This window comes from Pseudophryne corroboree, chromosome 2, assembly GCF_028390025.1.
Source record: "Pseudophryne corroboree isolate aPseCor3 chromosome 2, aPseCor3.hap2, whole genome shotgun sequence".
Lineage (NCBI taxonomy): Eukaryota > Metazoa > Chordata > Amphibia > Anura > Myobatrachidae > Pseudophryne > Pseudophryne corroboree.
In genome coordinates, this window is record NC_086445.1 from 282,232,226 (window position 1) to 282,252,826 (window position 20,601).

The following is a 20,601-nucleotide window of genomic DNA, read 5'->3' on the forward strand; positions in this document are numbered from 1 at the left end:
TTGGAGCTTCATATAACATGCTTAATACTAAATTTAAATTGTGGGTGGAACCCAGAGGGCCTGGAGAAGACTCATACTTAACAATGAAGCTAGTCCTCAATTTTATCTTGCATCTGGTACATCTATCACATAGAATATATGACAAATATTATTAATCATTCCTACAAAACATCTGATAATATATGGTGCCTGTGGTTGACATCTCAAAACATCCTATCCCATTTTGCCTTGTAATAGCCAACCATACATGCTGACTGATTCCCCATTTTTAGCCTTCAGACCCACCCCAGGGTTTTCTTTAGTCTTACATTTCATTTCTTCTTTTCACTTCTTTCTTTCCTTTTCACTCTCTTTTCCTCCTTCTATGGTCTACCTCTGTGCTGTCTACTAAGGGGGGTACTCACAGAGTGATCGCTGCTTAAAATCTAAGCAATCTGACTAGATTGCTTAGATTTTAAGCAGCGATCCCTCCGTGTGTACCCCTCACAGCGATAGCGATGCGCAGCCCCGCACATCGCTATCGCTGGTGCTAGCTGGTCGCTCACTTCACCCGCTCTCATTAGATCTGCCCGTGAATACGGGCCTTTAGTTTTTTTCATTTCGGTCAATGAGATGTTAATTGTATTGGTCCCTATTGTTCACTGTGATCTTTCTAATAAAATGTTTAATTAAAAAAAAAAAATTAAGCCAGAGTTCACAGTTCCATAATTTCACTGTAACTGGAAGATTCACACGTGAAGAAGGAAATTATAGTCATAACCAAAAACTATTATAGTATACATCTGATTTTCCCCGATGTTATGGGGTTTTTCCCATTAAAAATTACAGGCTTACCTAACAATTTAATTGTTACAGTACAAACAAGTTTCAATTCAACATCCTAAGATTATGCGACATTCAATAACATATTTTTTTTTCTATTTATTTAATCCCAATGTGTCTGCAGTTAGGATTTGGGAAAATAGGCATTACAAGTAAAATTTCAAAGGTGTAAAAAACAAACAAACAAAAATACAAAAAACAACCCCCCCCCCCCCCCCCCATATAACTGCAGACTAAATATGGAAGTAGGGAACTGCTTATAATGCTAGAACTCCCAGAGCAGCCAATATAAGTACTTTGTTAACTGTGCTAATGCAAAATATCTGCCACATCATTAATTCTTATAAACAACCACTTTTAAAAATAAAAAGAATGGCAAAAAGTACCTTCATTTAAAGCTCATGGCAAATGTTAATCGTAATTATTTGAATTGAAACAGAATTTTTAACCTACTTTTTTTGCTACACATTTAGCCTGCCACTATTATAACAAACAAATATGTACTGACACACTGGGTTCACTACGATATGCCGGCGGTCGGGCTCCTGGCGACCAGCATACCGGCGCCGGGAGCCCGACCGCCGGCTTACCGACAGTGTGGCGAGCGCAAATGAGCCCCTTGCGGGCTCGCTGCGCTCGCCACACTATTTTATTCTCCCTCCAGGGGGGTCGTGGACCCCCACGAGGGAGAATAAGTGTCGGTATGCCGGCTGTCGGGATCCCGGCGCCGGTATACTGTGCGCCGGGATCCCGTCAGTCGGCATACAGAAGACCACCCGACACACTAGCTAGGAGTCCATGTAATAGACCAACAAGTAGTGTAGTGTAGGCCACAAAGTTTCCAGGTAAGACCATCGCTGTCTAGCCAATACTGCACTGAATAAAATGCCATTAAAAAAATATCATTCTACACACAAATTTAGATTATTCCTAGACTTTTGTCTCAACACTTACTCTCACTTTACTGTAGTTATCAACGCTTATAAAATGGTTTCAAAATTATATTTCTCCAGACCCACACTATATGATAACAAGCATACATAGACCCGTTTCTTTACATCTGTCACTAATATTAGTTGGAAATCTGTGACAGGCAAGAGTGTCTCACACTAAACAATTAAGCCAAATAAAACCTTCCGCAGCAAAGAATTCTAAACTAGCCTATATTAAATGTATTATGATGTGCAAAGAGACCATAAGATGACTGTCTCCATTATTAAGCTGTCCACAATGACTATGAAACCTTCAATTTGTTTTGTGTGCTACCAGTTATAATAAGCATCAAGAGGGAACATACCTTCACAAGACAGTCCATGGGAGGTGACCCCAGAAAGGCTTTCTCGGCACACATTGCAGAAGGTAGGTCGGGCATGGGAGCAGGCGTACCAGTTATGCATTCCTGAGAAATGTTCCACATTAAACTGTGCGGTCTAACAAGGGAGAAGTTGAGACAAAATTTGGCAGTACAGCTACAGCTAAAGTAGTTCCATGCATTTACATGAGCTAAAAGCATAAAAAAGGAGAACATACAGCCCACTCATTTGATGAAAACCACAGTGGTGGGATCAATGTATCTAAAAATGAAACTACAATATAGGTGTAATTAATATCATAATATTTTCAGAAAAAAGGAAACAAAAAATACATAGAAACATACGTATCAATGAGTTAAGAAAAATAAACAAATACCATATAACGCAATAAAAAAAAAATATATAGAAATTTAATACCTACCTTTTCTCATAGTCCGTAGTGGATACTGGGATGACATAAGTAGCATGGGGTATAGATCGGGTCCATTGGAGCCTGGCACTTTAAGAAATCAGTGTGTGCTGGCACCTCCCCTCTATCCCCCTCCACCAGACTCAGTCTAGGAAAACTGTGCCCGAGGAGACGGACATACCATGAAAGTAGGAATTACAAGGAAAGTGGTGAGGTAACGAACCAACACACAACAGTAATACAAGATAGCAGCGCTAACAAGAGCAGAGGATAGCCAAGCTATCTACTGTATAACAAGGATAGCAACGCTAACCAAACATGGAACAGGGACAGCAACAGCAGACCCAACCAAGAACACTTATAACCAGGCAAGCAGGAACACGAAGTACTGAGGCGGGCTGCCAGTATTCCCCACAGACTACTAGAAAAGGAATTAAAGGTAGGTATTAAAATTCCATTTTTCTCTAACGTCCTAGTGGATACTGGGATGACATTAGTACCATGTGGAAGTCCCAAAGCTCCCAGAACGGGTGGGAGAGTGCAAAGACCCCTGCAAAAACTGCCTGACCAATCTGAAGGTCACCTCTGGCCAAGGTGTCGAACCTATAGAACTTTACGAACATGTTTGAACCAGACCAAGTAGCTGCATGGCACAACTGTAAGGCCGAGACGCCCCGGGCAGCCACCCAGGAAGAACCCACCGACCTTGTGGAGTGGGTCTGGATAGAATTCAGCAGTGGAAATGCTGCCGAAGAATAGGCTTGTTGAATGGTCAACCTCAGCCAATGAGCAATTGACTGCTTAGAAGCAGGACGACCAATTTTGGTAGCATCATAAAAGGACAAAAAGAGTCAGATTCCCTGTGACGAGCCGTCCTCTTCACATACATTTTTAAAGCCCTCACAACGTCCAGGGACTTTGGAGCAACTGATGTGTCAGCCAATACTGGAACCACTATTGGCTGATGTACACGAAAGGCCTACACCACTTTCGGCAAAAATTGTGGGCGAGTCCCGAGTTCCTCCCTATCCACGTGAAATATCAAATACGGGCTCTTACAGGATAAGGCCCCCAATTCTGACACACGTCTTGCAGTGGCCAAAGCCAGCAACATGACGGTCTTCCAAGTTAGATATTTCAAGTCCACCCTTTGCAAGGGTTCAAACCAGTCTGACCAGAGAAAGGTGAAGACCACATTGAGATCCCACGGAGCCATGGGAGGAACAAAAGGTGGCTAAATGTGAAGAACACCTTTCAGGAATGTCTGTACTTCCGACAGTACCGCTAGTTGTTTCTGGAAGAATAGAGAGCCGAAATCTGAACTTTGATGGAGCCCAACCTTAGGCCCTTATCCACGCCTGCTTGCAGGAAGCGTAGAAAATGGCTCAGTTGAAACTCCGCAGGAGAATATTTTCTGCCCTCACACCACGAAACATATTTCTTCCAGATACGGTGGTAATGTTTTGACGTTACCACCTTACGGGCCTGGACCATCAAGGAAATAACCTTGGATGGGAGACCTTTTCTGGTTAAAATCTCCCTCTCAACTTTCAAGCCATCAAACGAAGCCACAGTAAGACTGGATAGACGAACGGTTCTTGTTGAAGAAGGTCCTTGAGAAGCGTCCAGAGACATAGTCAGGAGGTCTGCATACCAGGCCCTTCAAGGCCAATCCGGAGCAATGAGAATTGCCTGAACGCTTTACCTTTTGAGTCTTTTTAGAACTCTGGGAATGAGAGGGATTGGAGGAAACAGGTATACAAACTGGTAAGTCTACAGCGCAGTCAGATCATCCACTGCCGCAGTCTATGGATCCATCGTTCTGGAACAGTAACAAAGGAGCTTCTTGTTGAGACGAGAAGCCATCATGTCTATCTGCGGACAGCCCCATCAGTGAACCAGCTGTTGAAACACCTGAGGGTGAAGGCCCCATTCCCCCGGAAGGAGGTCGTACCTGCTGAGGAAGTCCACTTCCCAATGTCCACGCCTGGAATGAATATGGCTAAGATGGCCCTTGCGTTTGCCTCTGCCCAGAGGAGTATCCTTGACACCTCTCGCATTGCAGCCCTGCTTCTTGCTCCTCCCTGTCGGTTTATGTACGCCACCGCCATGGTGTTGTTCAACTGCACATAGATGGCTTGATTCCGAAGGAGATAGAAGAGCATTGTAAATTGCCCTGAGTTCCAGGACATTTATTGGGAGTGCAGATTCCTTACTCGACCACTTCCCCTCGACCTGGGCCCCCTGAGTCACAGCACCCCAACCCCCGGGGGCTTGCATCCGTTGCCAGTAGAGTCCAAGACTGGGTACTGAAACTCCGACCCTCCACAAAGTGAGATACTTGTAGCCACCATACCAGGGAGATCCGTGCCTGTAGGGACAGAGCTATACTCTGATGCATATGCAGGCGAGACCCTGACCACTTGTCCAGAAGATACAGTTGGAACGGACGTGCATGAAATCTGCCATACTAGATTGCCTTGTAGGAGGCAACCATCCTGCCCAGTAAGCAAAGGCAAAAGATTAACGGAGATCTTGCAGGGTCTGAGCACTGAGTGGACCATAGCCTAGATCAGAGGTTCTCAAACTCGGTCCTCGGGGGCCCACACAGTGCATGTTTTGCAGGTCTCCTCACAGAATCGCAAGTGAAATAATTAGCTCCACCTGTGGACCTTTTAAAATGTGTCAGTGAGTAATTAATACACCTGTGCACCTGCTGGGTTACCTGCAAAACATGCACTGTGTGGGCCCCCGAGGACAGAGTTTGAGAACCTCTGGCCTAGATAGTCAAGGCCTTGTCCATTGGAAGGAATACCTTCTGAGACACCGTGTCCAGTATAATTCCCAGGAACTGAATTCTTTCTGACGGTTCCAGGTGAGACTTCTGGAGATTTAGGATCCACCCATGGTCAGCAAGCAGGCGAGTAGTCAAGTCGATGCTGTGTAGCAGACGTTTCCTGGACACTGTCTTTATCAGGAGATCGTCCAAATAGGGGACTACAGTGCCTTGCTAAACTATTCACCACCCTTGGCTTTTTACCTATTTTGTTACATTACAACCTGTAATTTACTTTTTTTTTTAAATCTGAATTTTATGTGATGGATATGCATAAAATAGTCAAGTTGGTGAAGTGAAATGAGAAAAATTTAAATACAGAATAATTTTTATAAATAAAAATTTTCTAAATTGGCCTGTGCATATGTATTCACCCTCTTTGCCATGAAGCCCCTCAAAAGTTATGCTGCAACCAATTACCTTCAGAAGTCACATAATTAGTGAAATGAAGTCCACCTGTGTGCAATCTAAATGTCACATGATCTGTCAGTATAAACACACCTTTTCTTAAAGGCCCCAGAGGCTGCAACACCAATAACCAAGAGGCATCACACCATGAAGACCAAGGAGCTCTCCAAACAAGGCAGGGACAAAGTTGTTGAGAAGTACAAGTCAGGGTTGGGATATAAATAAAAAATAACAAAATCTTTGATGGTGCTCTGGAGCACCATCAAATCAATCATCTTCAAATGGAAAGAACATGGTACCACAACAAACCTGCCAAGAGAGGGCCGGCCACCAAAACTCACAGACCGGGCAAGGAGGGCCTTAATCAGAGAGTCAGCACAGAGACCAAAGGTAACCCTGAAGGAGCTGAAGAATTCCAAAGCAGAGACTGGTGTATCTGCACGTGACCACAATAAGCCGTACACTCCATGGAGCTGGGCTTTATGGAGGAGTGGCCACAAAAAAGCCAAGTGTTAAAAATAAGAAGGCACACTTTGAGTTTGCCAAAAGGCATGTGGACGACTCCCGAAATGTATGGAGGAAGTTGCTATGGTCAGCTGAGACTAAAATTGAACTTTTCGGCCACCAAGAAAAACGCTATGTCTGGCGCAAACCCAACACATACCATCACCCCAAGAACACTATCTCCACAGTGAAACATGGTGGTGGCAGCATCATGCTGTTGGGATGTTTTTCAGCAGCAGGGACTGGGAAACTGTTTCAAGTCGAGGGAAAGCAGGATGGTGTTAAATACAGGGATATTTTTAATACAACCTTTTTCAGTCTGCCTGTGATCTGAGACTGGGACGGAGGTTCACCTTCCAGCAGGACAATGACCCAAAGCATACTGCTAAAGCAACACTCGAGTGGTTAAGGGGAGACATAAAAATGTGTTGGAATGGCCTAGTGAGAATCTGTGGTCAGACTTGAAGATTGCTGTTCACAAGCGGAAACCATCCAACATGAAGAAGCTGGTGCAGATTTGCCTTAAGGAATGGGCAAAAATCCCAGTGGCAAGATGTGGCAAGCTTATAGAGACTTATCCAAAGCAACTTGCAGCTGTAATTGCCGCAAAAGGTGGCTCTACAAAGCACTGACTTTGCGGGTGAATAGTTACGCACACTGAAGTTTTCTGTTATTTTGTTCTATGTGTTGTTTGCGTCACAATAAAAAAAAAAAAATCTTCAAAGTCATAGCCATGTTCTGTGAATGAAATTATGTAAACCAGGCTTGTCCAACCTGCGGCCCGCGGGCCGCATGCGGCCCAGGTCGGCTAGTAATGCGGCCCAGTGCAATTTTTTATTTTTTAAGAAATTCTAAAGTTTGAAGTTACACTGCCAGCGCTTGCGGCCGGAATGCGGCCGGGGCACGTCACAACGGTGACGCCAGCGCGCTTCACCCGCCCCATCCATTATTTTTTTTTGCAGAGTACGGACACCACATGTGAAGCTGAGCCCGCCCCAGCAGGCTGTCGGCACATCCTGATTGGATTGCTGCCGCTGGGACCAGCACCAGCTCACGCCCTCTCCGCTGTCAGTCACAGTGTAGCCCTCCTCCGCTGCATAGCGGCACACGTGACTGAGCAGCACGAGAGTAGAGGAGCCCAGCGGAGAAATTGGTTCTACAAGAACTCGTAAGTGAGCCAGGGGGGTGGTGTCTGAAGTCCGTGGCCGCGCCGCTGTACAGTGTCCGGGGGGGGGAATCGGGATCTGAAGTCCGTGGCCGCGGCCCGCGCCGCTGTACAGTGTCCCGGGGGGGGGGAGAGGAGGTCAGAACCGCTGTACAGTGTCGGGGGAAGGGAGGGTCTGGTCTGAAGTCCAGCGCCACACCGCAATACAGTGTCCAGGGGGTTTCTAGGGAGCAGGGATGGACTTGATGTCCAGCGCTGCAGCAGTAAAATGAGGCTGGCGGTATCTAAACTCCATAGTACAGATTGGTTCGGGGGGAGGGGGTAATGAGGATGAAGTCAGGTGCCACTGCAGTACAATGTGTCCGGGAGGGGGGGGGGGGGGTTTGGGGTCCACTGTCAGTCACAGTGTAGCCCTCCTCTACTGCATAGTGGCACACGTGACAGCAGCACGGAGCTCAGCCCAGCGGGAGAAATTTGTGGGCCCTTGAAGAAGCACAGTGTGGAGGGAGGGGGGGAGGGAGAGGAGGAGGAGAGGAAGAGGACTACAGTGTGTGTGTGTGGGGGGGGGGATGCATTGGTGGCTGAGTAACAATGTCAAACATCTCACTAACTTCATTTCCAAGTAAGTTTAATATGTTAACTATGTTTTCTATGATTTTTTTGGATGATCAGGTATCGTTACTGTTATTTTATTTTATGTGCGGCCCAAACCAAATTTTCATCTTCTAATGTGGCCCAGGGAAGGTGAAAGGTTGGACACCCCTGATGTAAACCTTCATACAATCCATTTTAATTCCAGGTTGTGAGGCAACAAAACATGAAAAATGCAAAGGGGGGTGAATACTTTAGCAAAGCACTGTATGTTGACTCCCATCCTGCGCAACTGCAGCATCATCTCCGGCATGACATTTGTGAATACCCCTGGAGCTGTGGAGAGACCAAAGGGTAAGGCCTGAAACTGGAAGTGGTGGTCCAGAATAGCGAACCGGAGGTAAGGCTGATGAGTAGGCCATATGGGGATATGAAGGTAAGCATCCTTAACATCCAGGGACACTAGGAACTACTCTTCTTCCAGACTGGGGACCACCGATCTCAGGGACTCCATCTTGAATTTGAACACATATGTAGATACGGGTTCAATGATTTTAGGTTTAAAATGGCCCATACCGAACAGTCTGGTTTCGGTACAACAAAAAGGATGGAGTAAAAACCCCTGTTGTGTAACGGAGGAGGAACTGGGACAACAGTTTGTAGTCGTTTTTGAATGGTGTCTTGCAAGGTAACCCTTCCTACGGGTGAAGCTGGTAAGCCTGACTTGAAGAATCTGGGAGGAGGTAGTGCTTGAAATGCCAAACGGTACCCCTGGGATATGAGGTCCCTCACCCAAGTATCCCTGCAGGACTGTGCCCACACAAGGGCGAAGTGTTGAAGACGAGCACCTAGCTGAAATTCGCCCTGCTGCTGGGGCCAACCGTCACGAGGAGGGCTCAGTGGACGAGGATCCGGAGGCCTGGTCCAGAGATCCAGCAGCCACTGGTTTACGGTACTTACCACGAGTTCCTCAAGCAGCATTTGAGGCGCCTCTGGCTCTGCCTCTGAATCTGACCACACGAAAAGGACTGCAAAGAGGGCCCAGGGTAGGGACATCAAGCAGGAGGTGCAGCCGAAGGCAGATATGTAGACTTAACCGCCATCGCTTGAGAGTTCCACTTGTTCAGTTCTTCCCCAAACAAGGCATCCCCTGTAAAAGGAAGATTCTCCACACCTTTCTTGTAATTAGCATCCGCTGACCAGTTTCGCAGCCAGAGAGCGCTGCAAGCAGAGACCGTCATAGCTGTGGTACGGCCATTTATGAGACATAAATAAAATTTGCAGCATCCTGGATATGATGCAGTAGTGTAAAGATGTCTTCCTGAGGCAGGGAGTCAAACCCCCTTATTATATTATCAGACCATTTTACCATGGCCCTGGAAAACCAGCCGCTAGCTATAGTGGGCCTTTGAGCTACAACTACCGCAGTATAAATAGATTTGAAAGTAGTCTCAATTTTGCGGTCAGCTGGGTCACTGAGAGAGATAGCCCCAGGTACAGGCAGTACAATTTTACGTGACAGCCTGGACACTGAAGTATCCACAGACTGTGGATTTTCCCATACTTTCCTATCCTCAGGAGGAAAAGGAAAGGAATTTAGTAACCGTTTAAGAGTTTGGAATTTCTTGTCAGGATTGACCCACGTTTCCTTTGATATGGGGAAGGTGGCAGAGGATTTTGGTTTTACGTTAAAAAAAATTCTTCTTCTGGTTCTGACTCTTTATCCGGTGTGTTGAGGACTTCTCTAATAGCATAAATCAGGGCCTCAACCCACTGTCAGAGAATTGTCATCTTCCATGTCTAACTCTCCCTCATCCAGCTCTGCCATGTCAGTGTCAGACTGAAGCACCTGTGGGAGTGTGCGTTAATGAGAGACCACCAGAGGGGCCTGAGGAGCCTGTCTGTGGTCAGCAGCTTTAACCAAGAAATCTTCTACAGATTAAGGGTCTGCCTTTCCTGTCTGGTAGCCAACTCTGTATTAGTATTAGTAATCATGGTTTTGAATGTGTGTATATATATATATATATATATATATATACACACATACACACACACACATATATATATCCTCCGTTGCATAGATGCACTCTCCTTTTCAACATGTAGGGTGCGTCCTTAATTATCCCTCACAGGGACTAACAATATCTCCCAAAGCAAGTGCACTCACTACTTTTTCAGTTCCAGAACACACAGTTATTTTATTCAATTCAATCTGCAGGTACAGTTGTATCAATTCATCATCTTCATAAACATGTCCATATAGGAGTCAATACACCATTCAGGTCTGTCTGTTACATCAATTCTCCTCTATTGTTCCATCAGGAATATACGAGCTTTACATTATCTCTTCAAACAAATGCTCGCAGTATCTCCACGTGATAATATCACTCTTATGACTCCATTTGTTTATGGTTTTACATGTTACGAACTCTTAGGGTACATCATGTCATTTTCTATGTCTGTCGACTTCGGCCGCTTTCATGCCGTATAAGACCCACATCTAAAACATATAAAGAACATACATACTATTACAAACTTGTATGAATGTGTGCTCACACCAGAGTACTTCTTACATCCAGTAACTACCTGATCAGCCGAACTCCCCGGCGTGCGTTGCACCGTCCTGCGAATGTCCATGCTCACAGCGGGAGGACGGGCATTAAGTCCCGTCAGTCCAGTCACATGGTATGCTTAAGCCACTCCTATCACTTGGCCGCGTCCACCATGTATTGCGTCATATCAAGACGTCAATGCGGTTCACATGCGTTCCACTTCATTCTCCCTCTATGTTACCTACAGCATATAGCGCAGTATAATCTAGTCCCTACTCTCTTTGTTTATTTAACCACGCTGGTGGTCACACATCCATGCAATTACAAGCTACAATAAACACCAACATTTAAATTAAAAACACTTCAAATACCAAATCCCATATTCCCTACTATATATAAAAATGATTAAAAACCAACAATTCCAACATTATTGAATGGTGCAAATCCTTATATCCTCTATAGCAGCAATAATATATTTCTACATACTCCATAATCCTCATCCTTAACATCCCAGGAAGCATTTGAAATTAATGTTTTCATTCATCCACCTTGGGGCTATCGTATCTAAGTCATATATCCATCTGGCTTCTCTCCTTAATAAATTCTGATCCCTATTGCCACCTCGTTCTAATGGTGGCTCATGGTCTATTAACATACACCGTAAAGATGCTACAGGATGTGATCTCTGCAAAAAATGTCGAGCCACTGGTTTATCACTTTTGCCCTCACTAATTGCTTCCCTAATTGATCTCCTATGATTAGCCATTCTTTCTCTAAAGTTTCTTGAGGTCTTCCCAACATAAACTAAACTACATGGGCAAATTAATATGTAAATCACATATTTAGAGGTACATGTGAGTCGGTATTTAATCTCAATTTGTGCCCCTGTATGTGGATGAGAAAATGTCTTACCGGACATCATACCGCTACACGTTGTACATCCTGTACAACGGTAGCAGCCAAAATAGTTCTAATTCAACCAGGTTTTTGTGGGTTTTTTATCAAAATTTTTTGTCGGTTTCATTAATAACTGTTTTAAATTGGGGCCTCTCTTGAAGGTTAGGAAAGAGTAGGGACTAGATTATACTGCGCTATATGCTGTAGGTAACATAAAGGGAGAATGAAGTGGAACGCATGTGAACCGCATTGACGTCTTGATATGACGCAATACACGGTGGATGCGGCCAAGTGATAGGAGTGGCTTAAGCGTACCATGTGACTGGACTGACGGGACTTAATGCCTGTCCTCCCGCTGTGAGCATGGACATGCGCAGGACGGTGGAACGAACGCCGGGGAGTTTGGCTGATCAGGTAGTTACTGGATGCAAGAAGTATGCTGGTGTGAGCACACATTCACACAAGTTTGTAATAGTATGTATGTTCTTTATATGTTTTAGATGTGGGTCTTATACGGCACGAAAGCGGCCGAAGTCGACAGACATAGAAAATGACATGATGTACCCTAAGAGTTCGTAACATGTAAAACCATAAACAAATGGAGTCATAAGAGTGATATTATCACATGGAGATACTGCGAGCATTTGTTTGAAGAGATAATGTAAAGCTTGTATATTCCTGATGGAACAATAGAGGAGAATTGATGTAACAGACAGACCTGAATGGTGTATTGACTCCTATATGCAGTGCTTAAAGTGGTCCTAGAGAGGTGGTGGAACTCACCCCCCTCCCCACGGCGCCCATGTAATAAAGGTATTGCGCGCGCCGTAGGCGCGCGCTGCAAAAAGCGGTGTGGTCTCAAAAAGAAAGGGGCGTGGTCACACAATAGTAATAATGCCCACAGTAGTAGCACCCAAGTGTAAATTTTGATATGGGGGTATGGAAAAGTGAAGGTTGTAATTATGTGCGCGTCGATGGTGTGCGCGCTCCTGAAAAGGGGGCATGGCCACGCAAAAGGGGGTGTGCCCTTCAGTGTAGTTTACCACACCATATACCCCTTATACACCACAATAACAGCACCCCTTTTACATTATAGCACACAGTATGAGCCGAAATTCACATTATACCACACAGTATGAGCCGAGATTCACATTACACCACACAGTATGAGCCAAATTCACATTACACCACACAGTATATGCCGAAATTCACATTATAGCACACGGTATGAGCCGAAATTCACATTACAGCACACGGTATGAGCCGAAATTCACATTATAGCACACGGTATGCGCCGAAATTCACATTATAGCACACGGTATGAGCCGCCATTAACATTATAGCATACAGAATGAGCCGAAATTCACATTATAGAGTGACAGAGTGACAGGGAGAGTGACAGCAGGGACATGCAAAGTGACAGCAGGGACATGGAGAGTGACAGCAGGGACATGGAGAGTGACAGCAGGGACATGGAGAGTGACAGCAGGGGCATACAGTAGGCACTAGAGAGAGAGAAAGGCAGCAGGGTAAGATTACCTGTTTAGCAGCGGCGGTGGTCTGCGGTGCGGTGGATGAGTAGGCTGTGGTAGGCGTGGAGTGGAGAAGGCTGTGGGCCTCGGAGAAAGTGCGGAGGAGGAGGCTGTGGGCATGCAGAGGTCCGAGGGCGGGGCGGCAGAGGAGGCTGAGGGCGGCTGCAGTGGATCGGGAACCAGGCTGGCTTTATTATCCCTGCCGCCGCATCGAGCTCCTGTGACCACGGTGCTAATATTTCAAAACTGCTGCGGACCGGCAGCCAATCAGCGACAGATTTGAACTAGTAGCGCCGCAGTCACAGGAGCGCGATGCGGCGGCAGGGATTATAAAGCCAGCCTGGTCCCAGATCCGCTGCAGCTAGGAGTCTGGAACCAGGGCTCCCAGTGCGGCGGCGATGGTAGGGGCGGAGCGACGGAGGGCGGACCAGGAGCTCAGCTTCTTTGTCAGCCCATACAGTAATGCCCACAGCAGTAGCACCCCTTATACTATGCCCACAGTAGTAGTGCCCCTTATGCAATACCCGCAATAGTAGTGCCCCTTATGCAATACCCGCAATAGTAGTGCCCCTTATGTCCCCAAGAGTGGTGCCCCTTATGAAGTGTCCCCTTTACAATGCCCTCATTAGCAGTGCACCCCATCAGTAATGCCCTTAATGGTAATGCCCCTGTGTAGTATTGCTCCCAGTAGTAATGTTGCCTGTAGTAATGCCCCCAGTCGTTTAGCCCCCTGTAGTTTAGCCCCAGTAGTCATGCCCCCACTGGTAATGCCCCTGCAGTTATGACCCCAGTAATTTACCCCCCCCCCCTTTAGTTTAGCCTCCCAGTGGTAATGGCCCCAGTAGTTTTGCCCCATGTAGTTTAGCCCCGTTATTAATGCCCCCAGTAGTTTGCCCCAGCCCCCCTGTAGTTTGCCCCCTTGTAGTAATGCCCCCAGTAGTATAGCCCCCCAGTAGTTTGCCCCTTTGTAGTTTGTCCCCAGTATTAAAGCCCCCCCAGTAGTTTGCCCCCCTGTAGTTTGCCCCAGTAGTAAAGCCCCAAGTAGTTTGCCTCTGTAGTATAGCCCCCCAGTCATTTGCCCCTCTGTAGTATAGCCCCCCAGTAGTCTGCCCCTCTGTAGTTTGCCCCAGTAGTAAAGCCCCAAGTAGTTTGCCTCTGTAGTATAGCCCCCAGTCATTTGCCCCTCTGTAGTATAGCCCCCCAGTAGTTTGCCCCTTTGTAGTCTGTCCCCAGTATTAAAGCCCCCCAGTAGTTTGCCCCAGTAGTAAATCCCCCAGTAGTTTGCCTCTGTAGTATAGCCCCCCAGTAGTTTGCCCCTCTGTAGTATAGCCCCCCAGTCGTTTGCCCCTCTGTAGTATAGCCCACCAGTAGTTTGCCCCTCTGTAGTATAGTCCCCCAGTAGTTTGCCCCTCTGTAGTATAGCCCCCCAGTCGTTTGCCCCTCTGTAGTATAGCCCCCCAGTAGTTTGCCCCTCTGTAGTATAGTCCCCCAGTAGTTTGGCCCCTCTGTAGTATAGCCCCCCAGTAGTTTTCCCCTTTGTAGTATAGCCCCCCAGTAGTTTGCCCCTCTGTAGTATAGTCCCCCAGTAGTTTGGCCCCTCTGTAGTATAGCCCCCCAGTAGTTTGCCCCTCTGCAGTATAGCCCCCCAGTAGTTTGCCCCCAGCAGTATATACCCCCCAATAACAGCGCCGCTAGTAGTGCACATATGGGAGGGGGGGGGGGGAGAGGCACCATACTTACCAAGCCCTGCTCCCACCGCAGTCCTCTCTTAGCGCCCGCTCCTCGGCACTATGGGAGAGGCGTCATGACGTCTCTCCCATAGCACGTACTGACAGAGCCGGAGGCAGGAGCTCAGTACTGAGCTCCTGCCTCCGGCTGCCGCTGTACGGGGAGAGCCGGGCGCCGCTGATAATAGTGGCCGCCCGGCATCTCCCTGCAGCGCCGGGACATCGGGTTAGGTGAGCTGGGGGAGGCGGAACTGCGCTCCGTCTCCAAGTGGGACTGACGGAACGCAGTTCCGCCCCGTTCCGGCTCACTTTAACCCCTGCCTATATGGACATGTTTATGAAGATGATGAATTGATACAACTGTACCTGCAGATTGAATTGAATAAAATAACGGTTTTGGAACTGAAAAAGTAGTGAGTGCACTTGCTTTGGGAGATACACATTATATATATATATATATATATATATATATATATATATATATATATATATATATATATATATATACACATACACACACACACCTGTATATATATATTTTTTTTATTTATTTATTTATTATTTTTATTATTATTTATTTATTTATTTTTAACACAGCAGCACTGTCACCGCTGTTAATATGCTCCCATCCTCTCTATAAAACCCCCTGGTACCAGTACAATTGGTGATTCAGTGGGTTCTGTGGAGGAGCAGCTCCAGCATGCAGCCTGGCAGTCTGCAGCAGCAGGAAATGGCGCCTTTCAGCCTCTGGTCCCACTCTCCAGAAAGCCCTGCCCCCTCAATGGTGCGCGGTCCCTTCCATATTATACTGGCTGTAAAATACAGAATATGTGAAAAAAAAAAAAAAAAAAAGAGGCACTTAATAACCCCTTTGTGTTAGCGTCAGTCTGGGGTCCACAGCGGGAACCGCAGCCCGGTGACCGCTGCGCCCTAATGCCGCCATTTGTCCCCAGGTAACCAGGGCCCCGTTGTAATCTCTCACCGCACCGCGTCTTCTTACTTCAGCATCTGTTAGGGGTGGCGGCATGCTGCCGGCGTGTGCGCACACCCTGGGGGAATGTGAAACAGCCCCTCAGGAGCTTAGTGTCCTGTCAGCGGGGATATAAACTATTGACTCTAAAGGAAGTTGGTTCGGGCCCCTCCCCCCCTAAATTCCCACGACGCAGGCAGACTGTTTTTTTCAGGCAGCACTGGTTGGCAATCAAACTAAATACAATTTTGAAGAAAACTCTCTGGAGCTCCAAAGGAATGCACCCGGCTCCTTGGGCAGATTTTTCTAAACCGAGTCTGATGGAGGGCATAGAGGGGAGGAGCCAGCAGTCACGTATGATTTCATAATGTGCCAGGCTCCAATGGACCCTGATCTTTACCCCATGGTACTAGTGTCATCCCAGTATCCACTAGGACGTTAGAGAAAACTTGTTTTCTAAGCTGGCCACACACAATACGATCCTGCTAATCTGAAGCAGGGTCAGAACCAATATGGAGAGTAGGTGTGACAAAACCATATAAGCACTCAGGTGGAGCAGCTGGATCACTTTTGGTGTCTGTAGTGTGTGGTTAGCAGGCACAGGGCAACAGCGGGCCCCTGAGCTCATCATACAGCCACATTTTCAAAATGTCCAATAACAATCTCATTGATTTCAATAAGATCAAATAGTTTTATATGGGTTTAATTTGGGTCAAAACTTTGCAATTATTAGTCAAATAATCTAATAGTGTTGCATGTGGCAAGCATTCGATCACAAAAACATCCATTGCTAGAACAGTATTATTTCCATTGCTACATAATTTCACCAGTTATGCACAACTGGTCTTCTAGTGTACAAGCAAGTGCGGGCAGGTGGGCGTGTAAGTAACCCAGAACCTCCATCTATTTGAAGGACACTTACTATGTGGAAACTCTGTAAAAGCAGTTAATTCCAGCCCCCACACAAGCATTTTAAATGACTTCTTTAAGGAGCGTGTGATTTGTGGATTGAATGTAGAATTTATAACATATCAAAATACATATGAATATTTTGGTAAATGCCAGCGTTTCAATGCCCCCTGTCAATTGATATGCATTTACAACTGTGTACATGTTAAGAAGCTGTACATCTTATTCCAACAGCATATATAACATGTTAGATGGCTCTACAGAATGAAATTAACAAAGCTAAAACATGATTAGGTTTTACACAAATAATTGACCAAATTACCAAAATTACCAAAATGTAACCGGTTTCAACAGATCATGCACACTAAAATAGTTTCTTATGGCTGATATTGTACTTGCTGATATTGTACTGTCAGAAGCATACTGGTATAAATCAGTTGTATATCCTAATATTGTGATCTAGACATTTCTTTAGCCTTCCACGGAACATTATAATTATAAGATATATGGCCCTTCTACCCCTGAATGCACTTAAATTAGCATCCTGCTGTTAGGGCCAGTATTATCTGTCGAAATACACTGCTGGAATCATCACACAAGTTTCATTACAACACAAGAAGAATGTGCCTACCTCATAATGCTCTCTGGATTGCACAGACTTTAATGAGCTGATCCAATCTTCCATTTCTTTCCTGTTTTCTGCACACAATATGAGCCTTCTAAAAGGAGTGATTATCTGTGTAAACAAAAAGGATAATAATGAAAATAAAACGGACTGCCGATCGCCCAGCACTAAGCGAGAGATTGTGTTACAAGCGACTGTGGAAGCAGCATGGAAATCCAGGGAGCGTGCTTCATTCGCACTGATCAGATGCTCTCCAAGGCTGCATAATCATTTAAGCTTTGCATATTGCCTTGATGGAAAAGAATAGTGTGCGAGAGTGAGGAAAATAGTCCACTTTCATCTCAGCGTAAACCTCGGCAAGATTTATCCTGATCCCAGCAGACTCATTAGCAGATTTGGTTACAGGAAAGAAAAAGACAGAGAAGAGAAATTTCTAATACAACTCTTGAGGCTTCTGATGGAGAAGTTGTGTGGTTACTTGTCTCTGTGGCTAGGAAAAGTCATACTAAAACATGCAGACTGGTCTTCCATCTAAGTGGACTAGTGTGACAAAAGATGCAGGAAGAAAATCAATCACTGGAATACATTGGAGTTCTAGCACTATTGCATTAGTTTTACTTCTCCCATTAGCCTCATGAAAACAGGAACCATCACATTTGTTAAACTACAGTCATTTTATTAATCACAGAAACCTTTGATTTAATGACATTTAAATCATAAAATGATAAAGCGCAGTTTTAGTTTATTTGTACATTTTAGTATGAAGTTAGCGCTGTTCCACTTTTCTAGCTGTAGGATGTGAAGATGCATATTTCGCAGAGTTTATCACGCCTCGTCACCAGTTACAGCAGGGTGTTAATGAGGATAAATCACATCAAAACTAGAAATGGGGCTCTGCAATATTGCAAGAGGGACGGATTCAACAGAAAAGTGCGTGGGAGGGCCCTGACAGAAGCAAGCAAGCAAGCTACGGAAAAAATATACTGAGCATCTTTTCACCTTCTGCCTGAATAGAAGACATACGCTGACTTTAAAGTGTGAAAACTATTTCCTTATGATTTGTTCTCTAGAGTCATGTGCATTCATAAATAAAGATTGAAGTCAACCCGTGAGATGAGCTACAAGAGCACAGGCTGTAACACAATGCCTCTTCCTAATGATACGGCTCAAGATACTGAGAGATCGGAATATAATAAAACTACAATACATAACATGGGAAGTTTGTGTTTCTTTACACTTTGTTCTTCAGTTTGAGTGGGAATGTATTACCCACCCACTGACCAAGTGGCAATTCTGCAGAAAGAATTGGACAGTGTAACATAAACATGAATTACCACTAGGCTATGAATCTTTAATACAATCATTCTAATACCTTTTTTCCCAACTCTTTAGACCAGAGGTTCCCAAACACTGTCCTCAAGGCACTCCAACAGTATCTATGCTCAGGCACAGGTAACCATTAGATCATCAGTCAGTTTAATTATAACATCTGTGCACAAACAGGGATATCCCTAAAACTTGGACTGTTAGGGGGCCTTACGGGACAGTGTTTGAGACCCTCCGCTATAGACTGTACTCCTCTAACAATGTTTTTAAGAAACTGGTTTAACACTAAATGTATTTATTTTAGCAAAATTGTGCCATTATTTTTCTGTGTTAGCATACTTAATATCTGGGGTTAGAAGGGGACAGTACGTGTGTGGTACTGTAGTGCAGGAAAGCACACATGTTTAGTCATGTTATTGTTGCAAAACATTATAGTAAAAAAAAATAATACATAATTTTTTAAAAAATGCGTATCAGTTGAGAAATGTTTACAATCTACAGAAGTGATACATATCCATATAAAAGCATGAGGCTGAATGCAGAGTTCTTTAATACAGATTGCTGAACTATAAACTGATTTCTACTTAACTCATAATGCAGGCGAAGTGCAAATTTTCTCTACAGTATTTCATTTTAATCAACCACATTTGATCAAATAAAATCTCGTCACCGCAATGCAGTATAAAAGTAATGTGAAGAAGTACCAGTAATATGTACTTTGTAAGCAACACTTCAACCCACCCAACTTCCCTAAATTCCAGATAACATTTTACCATCACCCCCACCTCAATACATGTGAAGCAAATAAAGAGGAAATTCTGTGCTATTTTTATTTATGGATGCCCATGGTCTTCTTTGTAAGCTCAATATTTTGCATTGCTTAAAACTGCATATTACAAGTCATTTTTATTTACCCTTATCAGCAAATTCAGGGTCTTTTCACAGCTATATCGCTCTATTTCCTTTATTTCCCTTGGTCCAGTTTTGTTCTATTACTGTTGTTCCAATTGTAAAGCGCAACGGATTATTCTACGTTATAAGAAACTGTTAACAAATAATATCATCAATGACCCACCCTACCCTGAATTCATTTCAGCATCTTGCTCAACAGCCACCCGTACCAGAATTCTGGCATTGGCACTGGAAATAGGTGCATGGCAAAAGGCAATTAAGACTTTGACACCTGCCCATGAGCCATACTGTACATCTTCTGTGAATACGCCATATTCTCAAGGCGGAAGGGGACATACATTTTTCACACAGGGCGGTTCGTGTTTTAAAGCCATGTCATTTCATGCAATGCTAATAATGTCACACAGCCGCGCTACTAGGACACTGTACCAGCCATTATATTGTGAGACGGGTGTGGTGAGGTATGGCTGAACGATGGCCTCCGGACCGCTGGTGAGCATACTGATGCCGGGATCCCGGCGGGGAGGGGCTCGCCACGCTGTGGGCTCGGTGGCGACCTGCGGTCGCCACGGGTTCTATTCCCACTCTATGGGTGTCATGGACACATACGAGTGGAAGCATGCCGACCGTCGGGATAGTGACTGGGCAGGATTTTGGGGTAGGTCATGTGACCGTCGTTCACATGAATACTACCCGCTGGAGTCGACTCTCCATCCTCATATCCCCTCTCTGCAGTATAACGGTCTACATAACAATGTGCAACCAGTGATAAAGTCACTGACTCTGATTCTTTCTGTCTGCTCATCCAATCATGGCACAGAGCCATTGAGTAATACAAATTTATACAGTCACTCAGTTCTCAACATATTTCGCATTCACATTTTTATTTTTTTGCGTTTGTACCTTTTTATATTGAATTGTGTGTGTTTAATTGTCATTTTTTTCTGTATGACAATAAGGACACTTGATGCGCCACATAAATAAAAGATAAATCATTAATTAGTTCCAATGACCATATAAAGTCACAGAGATTCAAGGTGATTGATTATACATTTCATTTACAGCTGGGAGTGTGTTAAACCTTAGAATAAAAGGACATGGTA

General features: G+C 45.0%; 1 protein-coding gene across 7 annotated transcripts in view; it reads right to left on the reverse strand.

The window, feature by feature from the left end:
- The window catches only part of DGKH (diacylglycerol kinase eta), a 642,901-nt gene that overhangs the window by 274,960 nt on the left and 347,340 nt on the right, over positions 1 to 20,601 (reverse strand). For all 7 annotated transcript variants that reach the window (XM_063952870.1, XM_063952869.1, XM_063952867.1 and 4 more), the window contains 2 exons: positions 17,267 to 17,371; positions 2,120 to 2,252 (listed from right to left, as the gene is read on the reverse strand). In XM_063952870.1, coding sequence (XP_063808940.1) covers positions 2,120 to 2,252; positions 17,267 to 17,371 — 238 coding nt within the window. The remainder of the gene's footprint in view (positions 1 to 2,119; positions 2,253 to 17,266; positions 17,372 to 20,601) is intronic.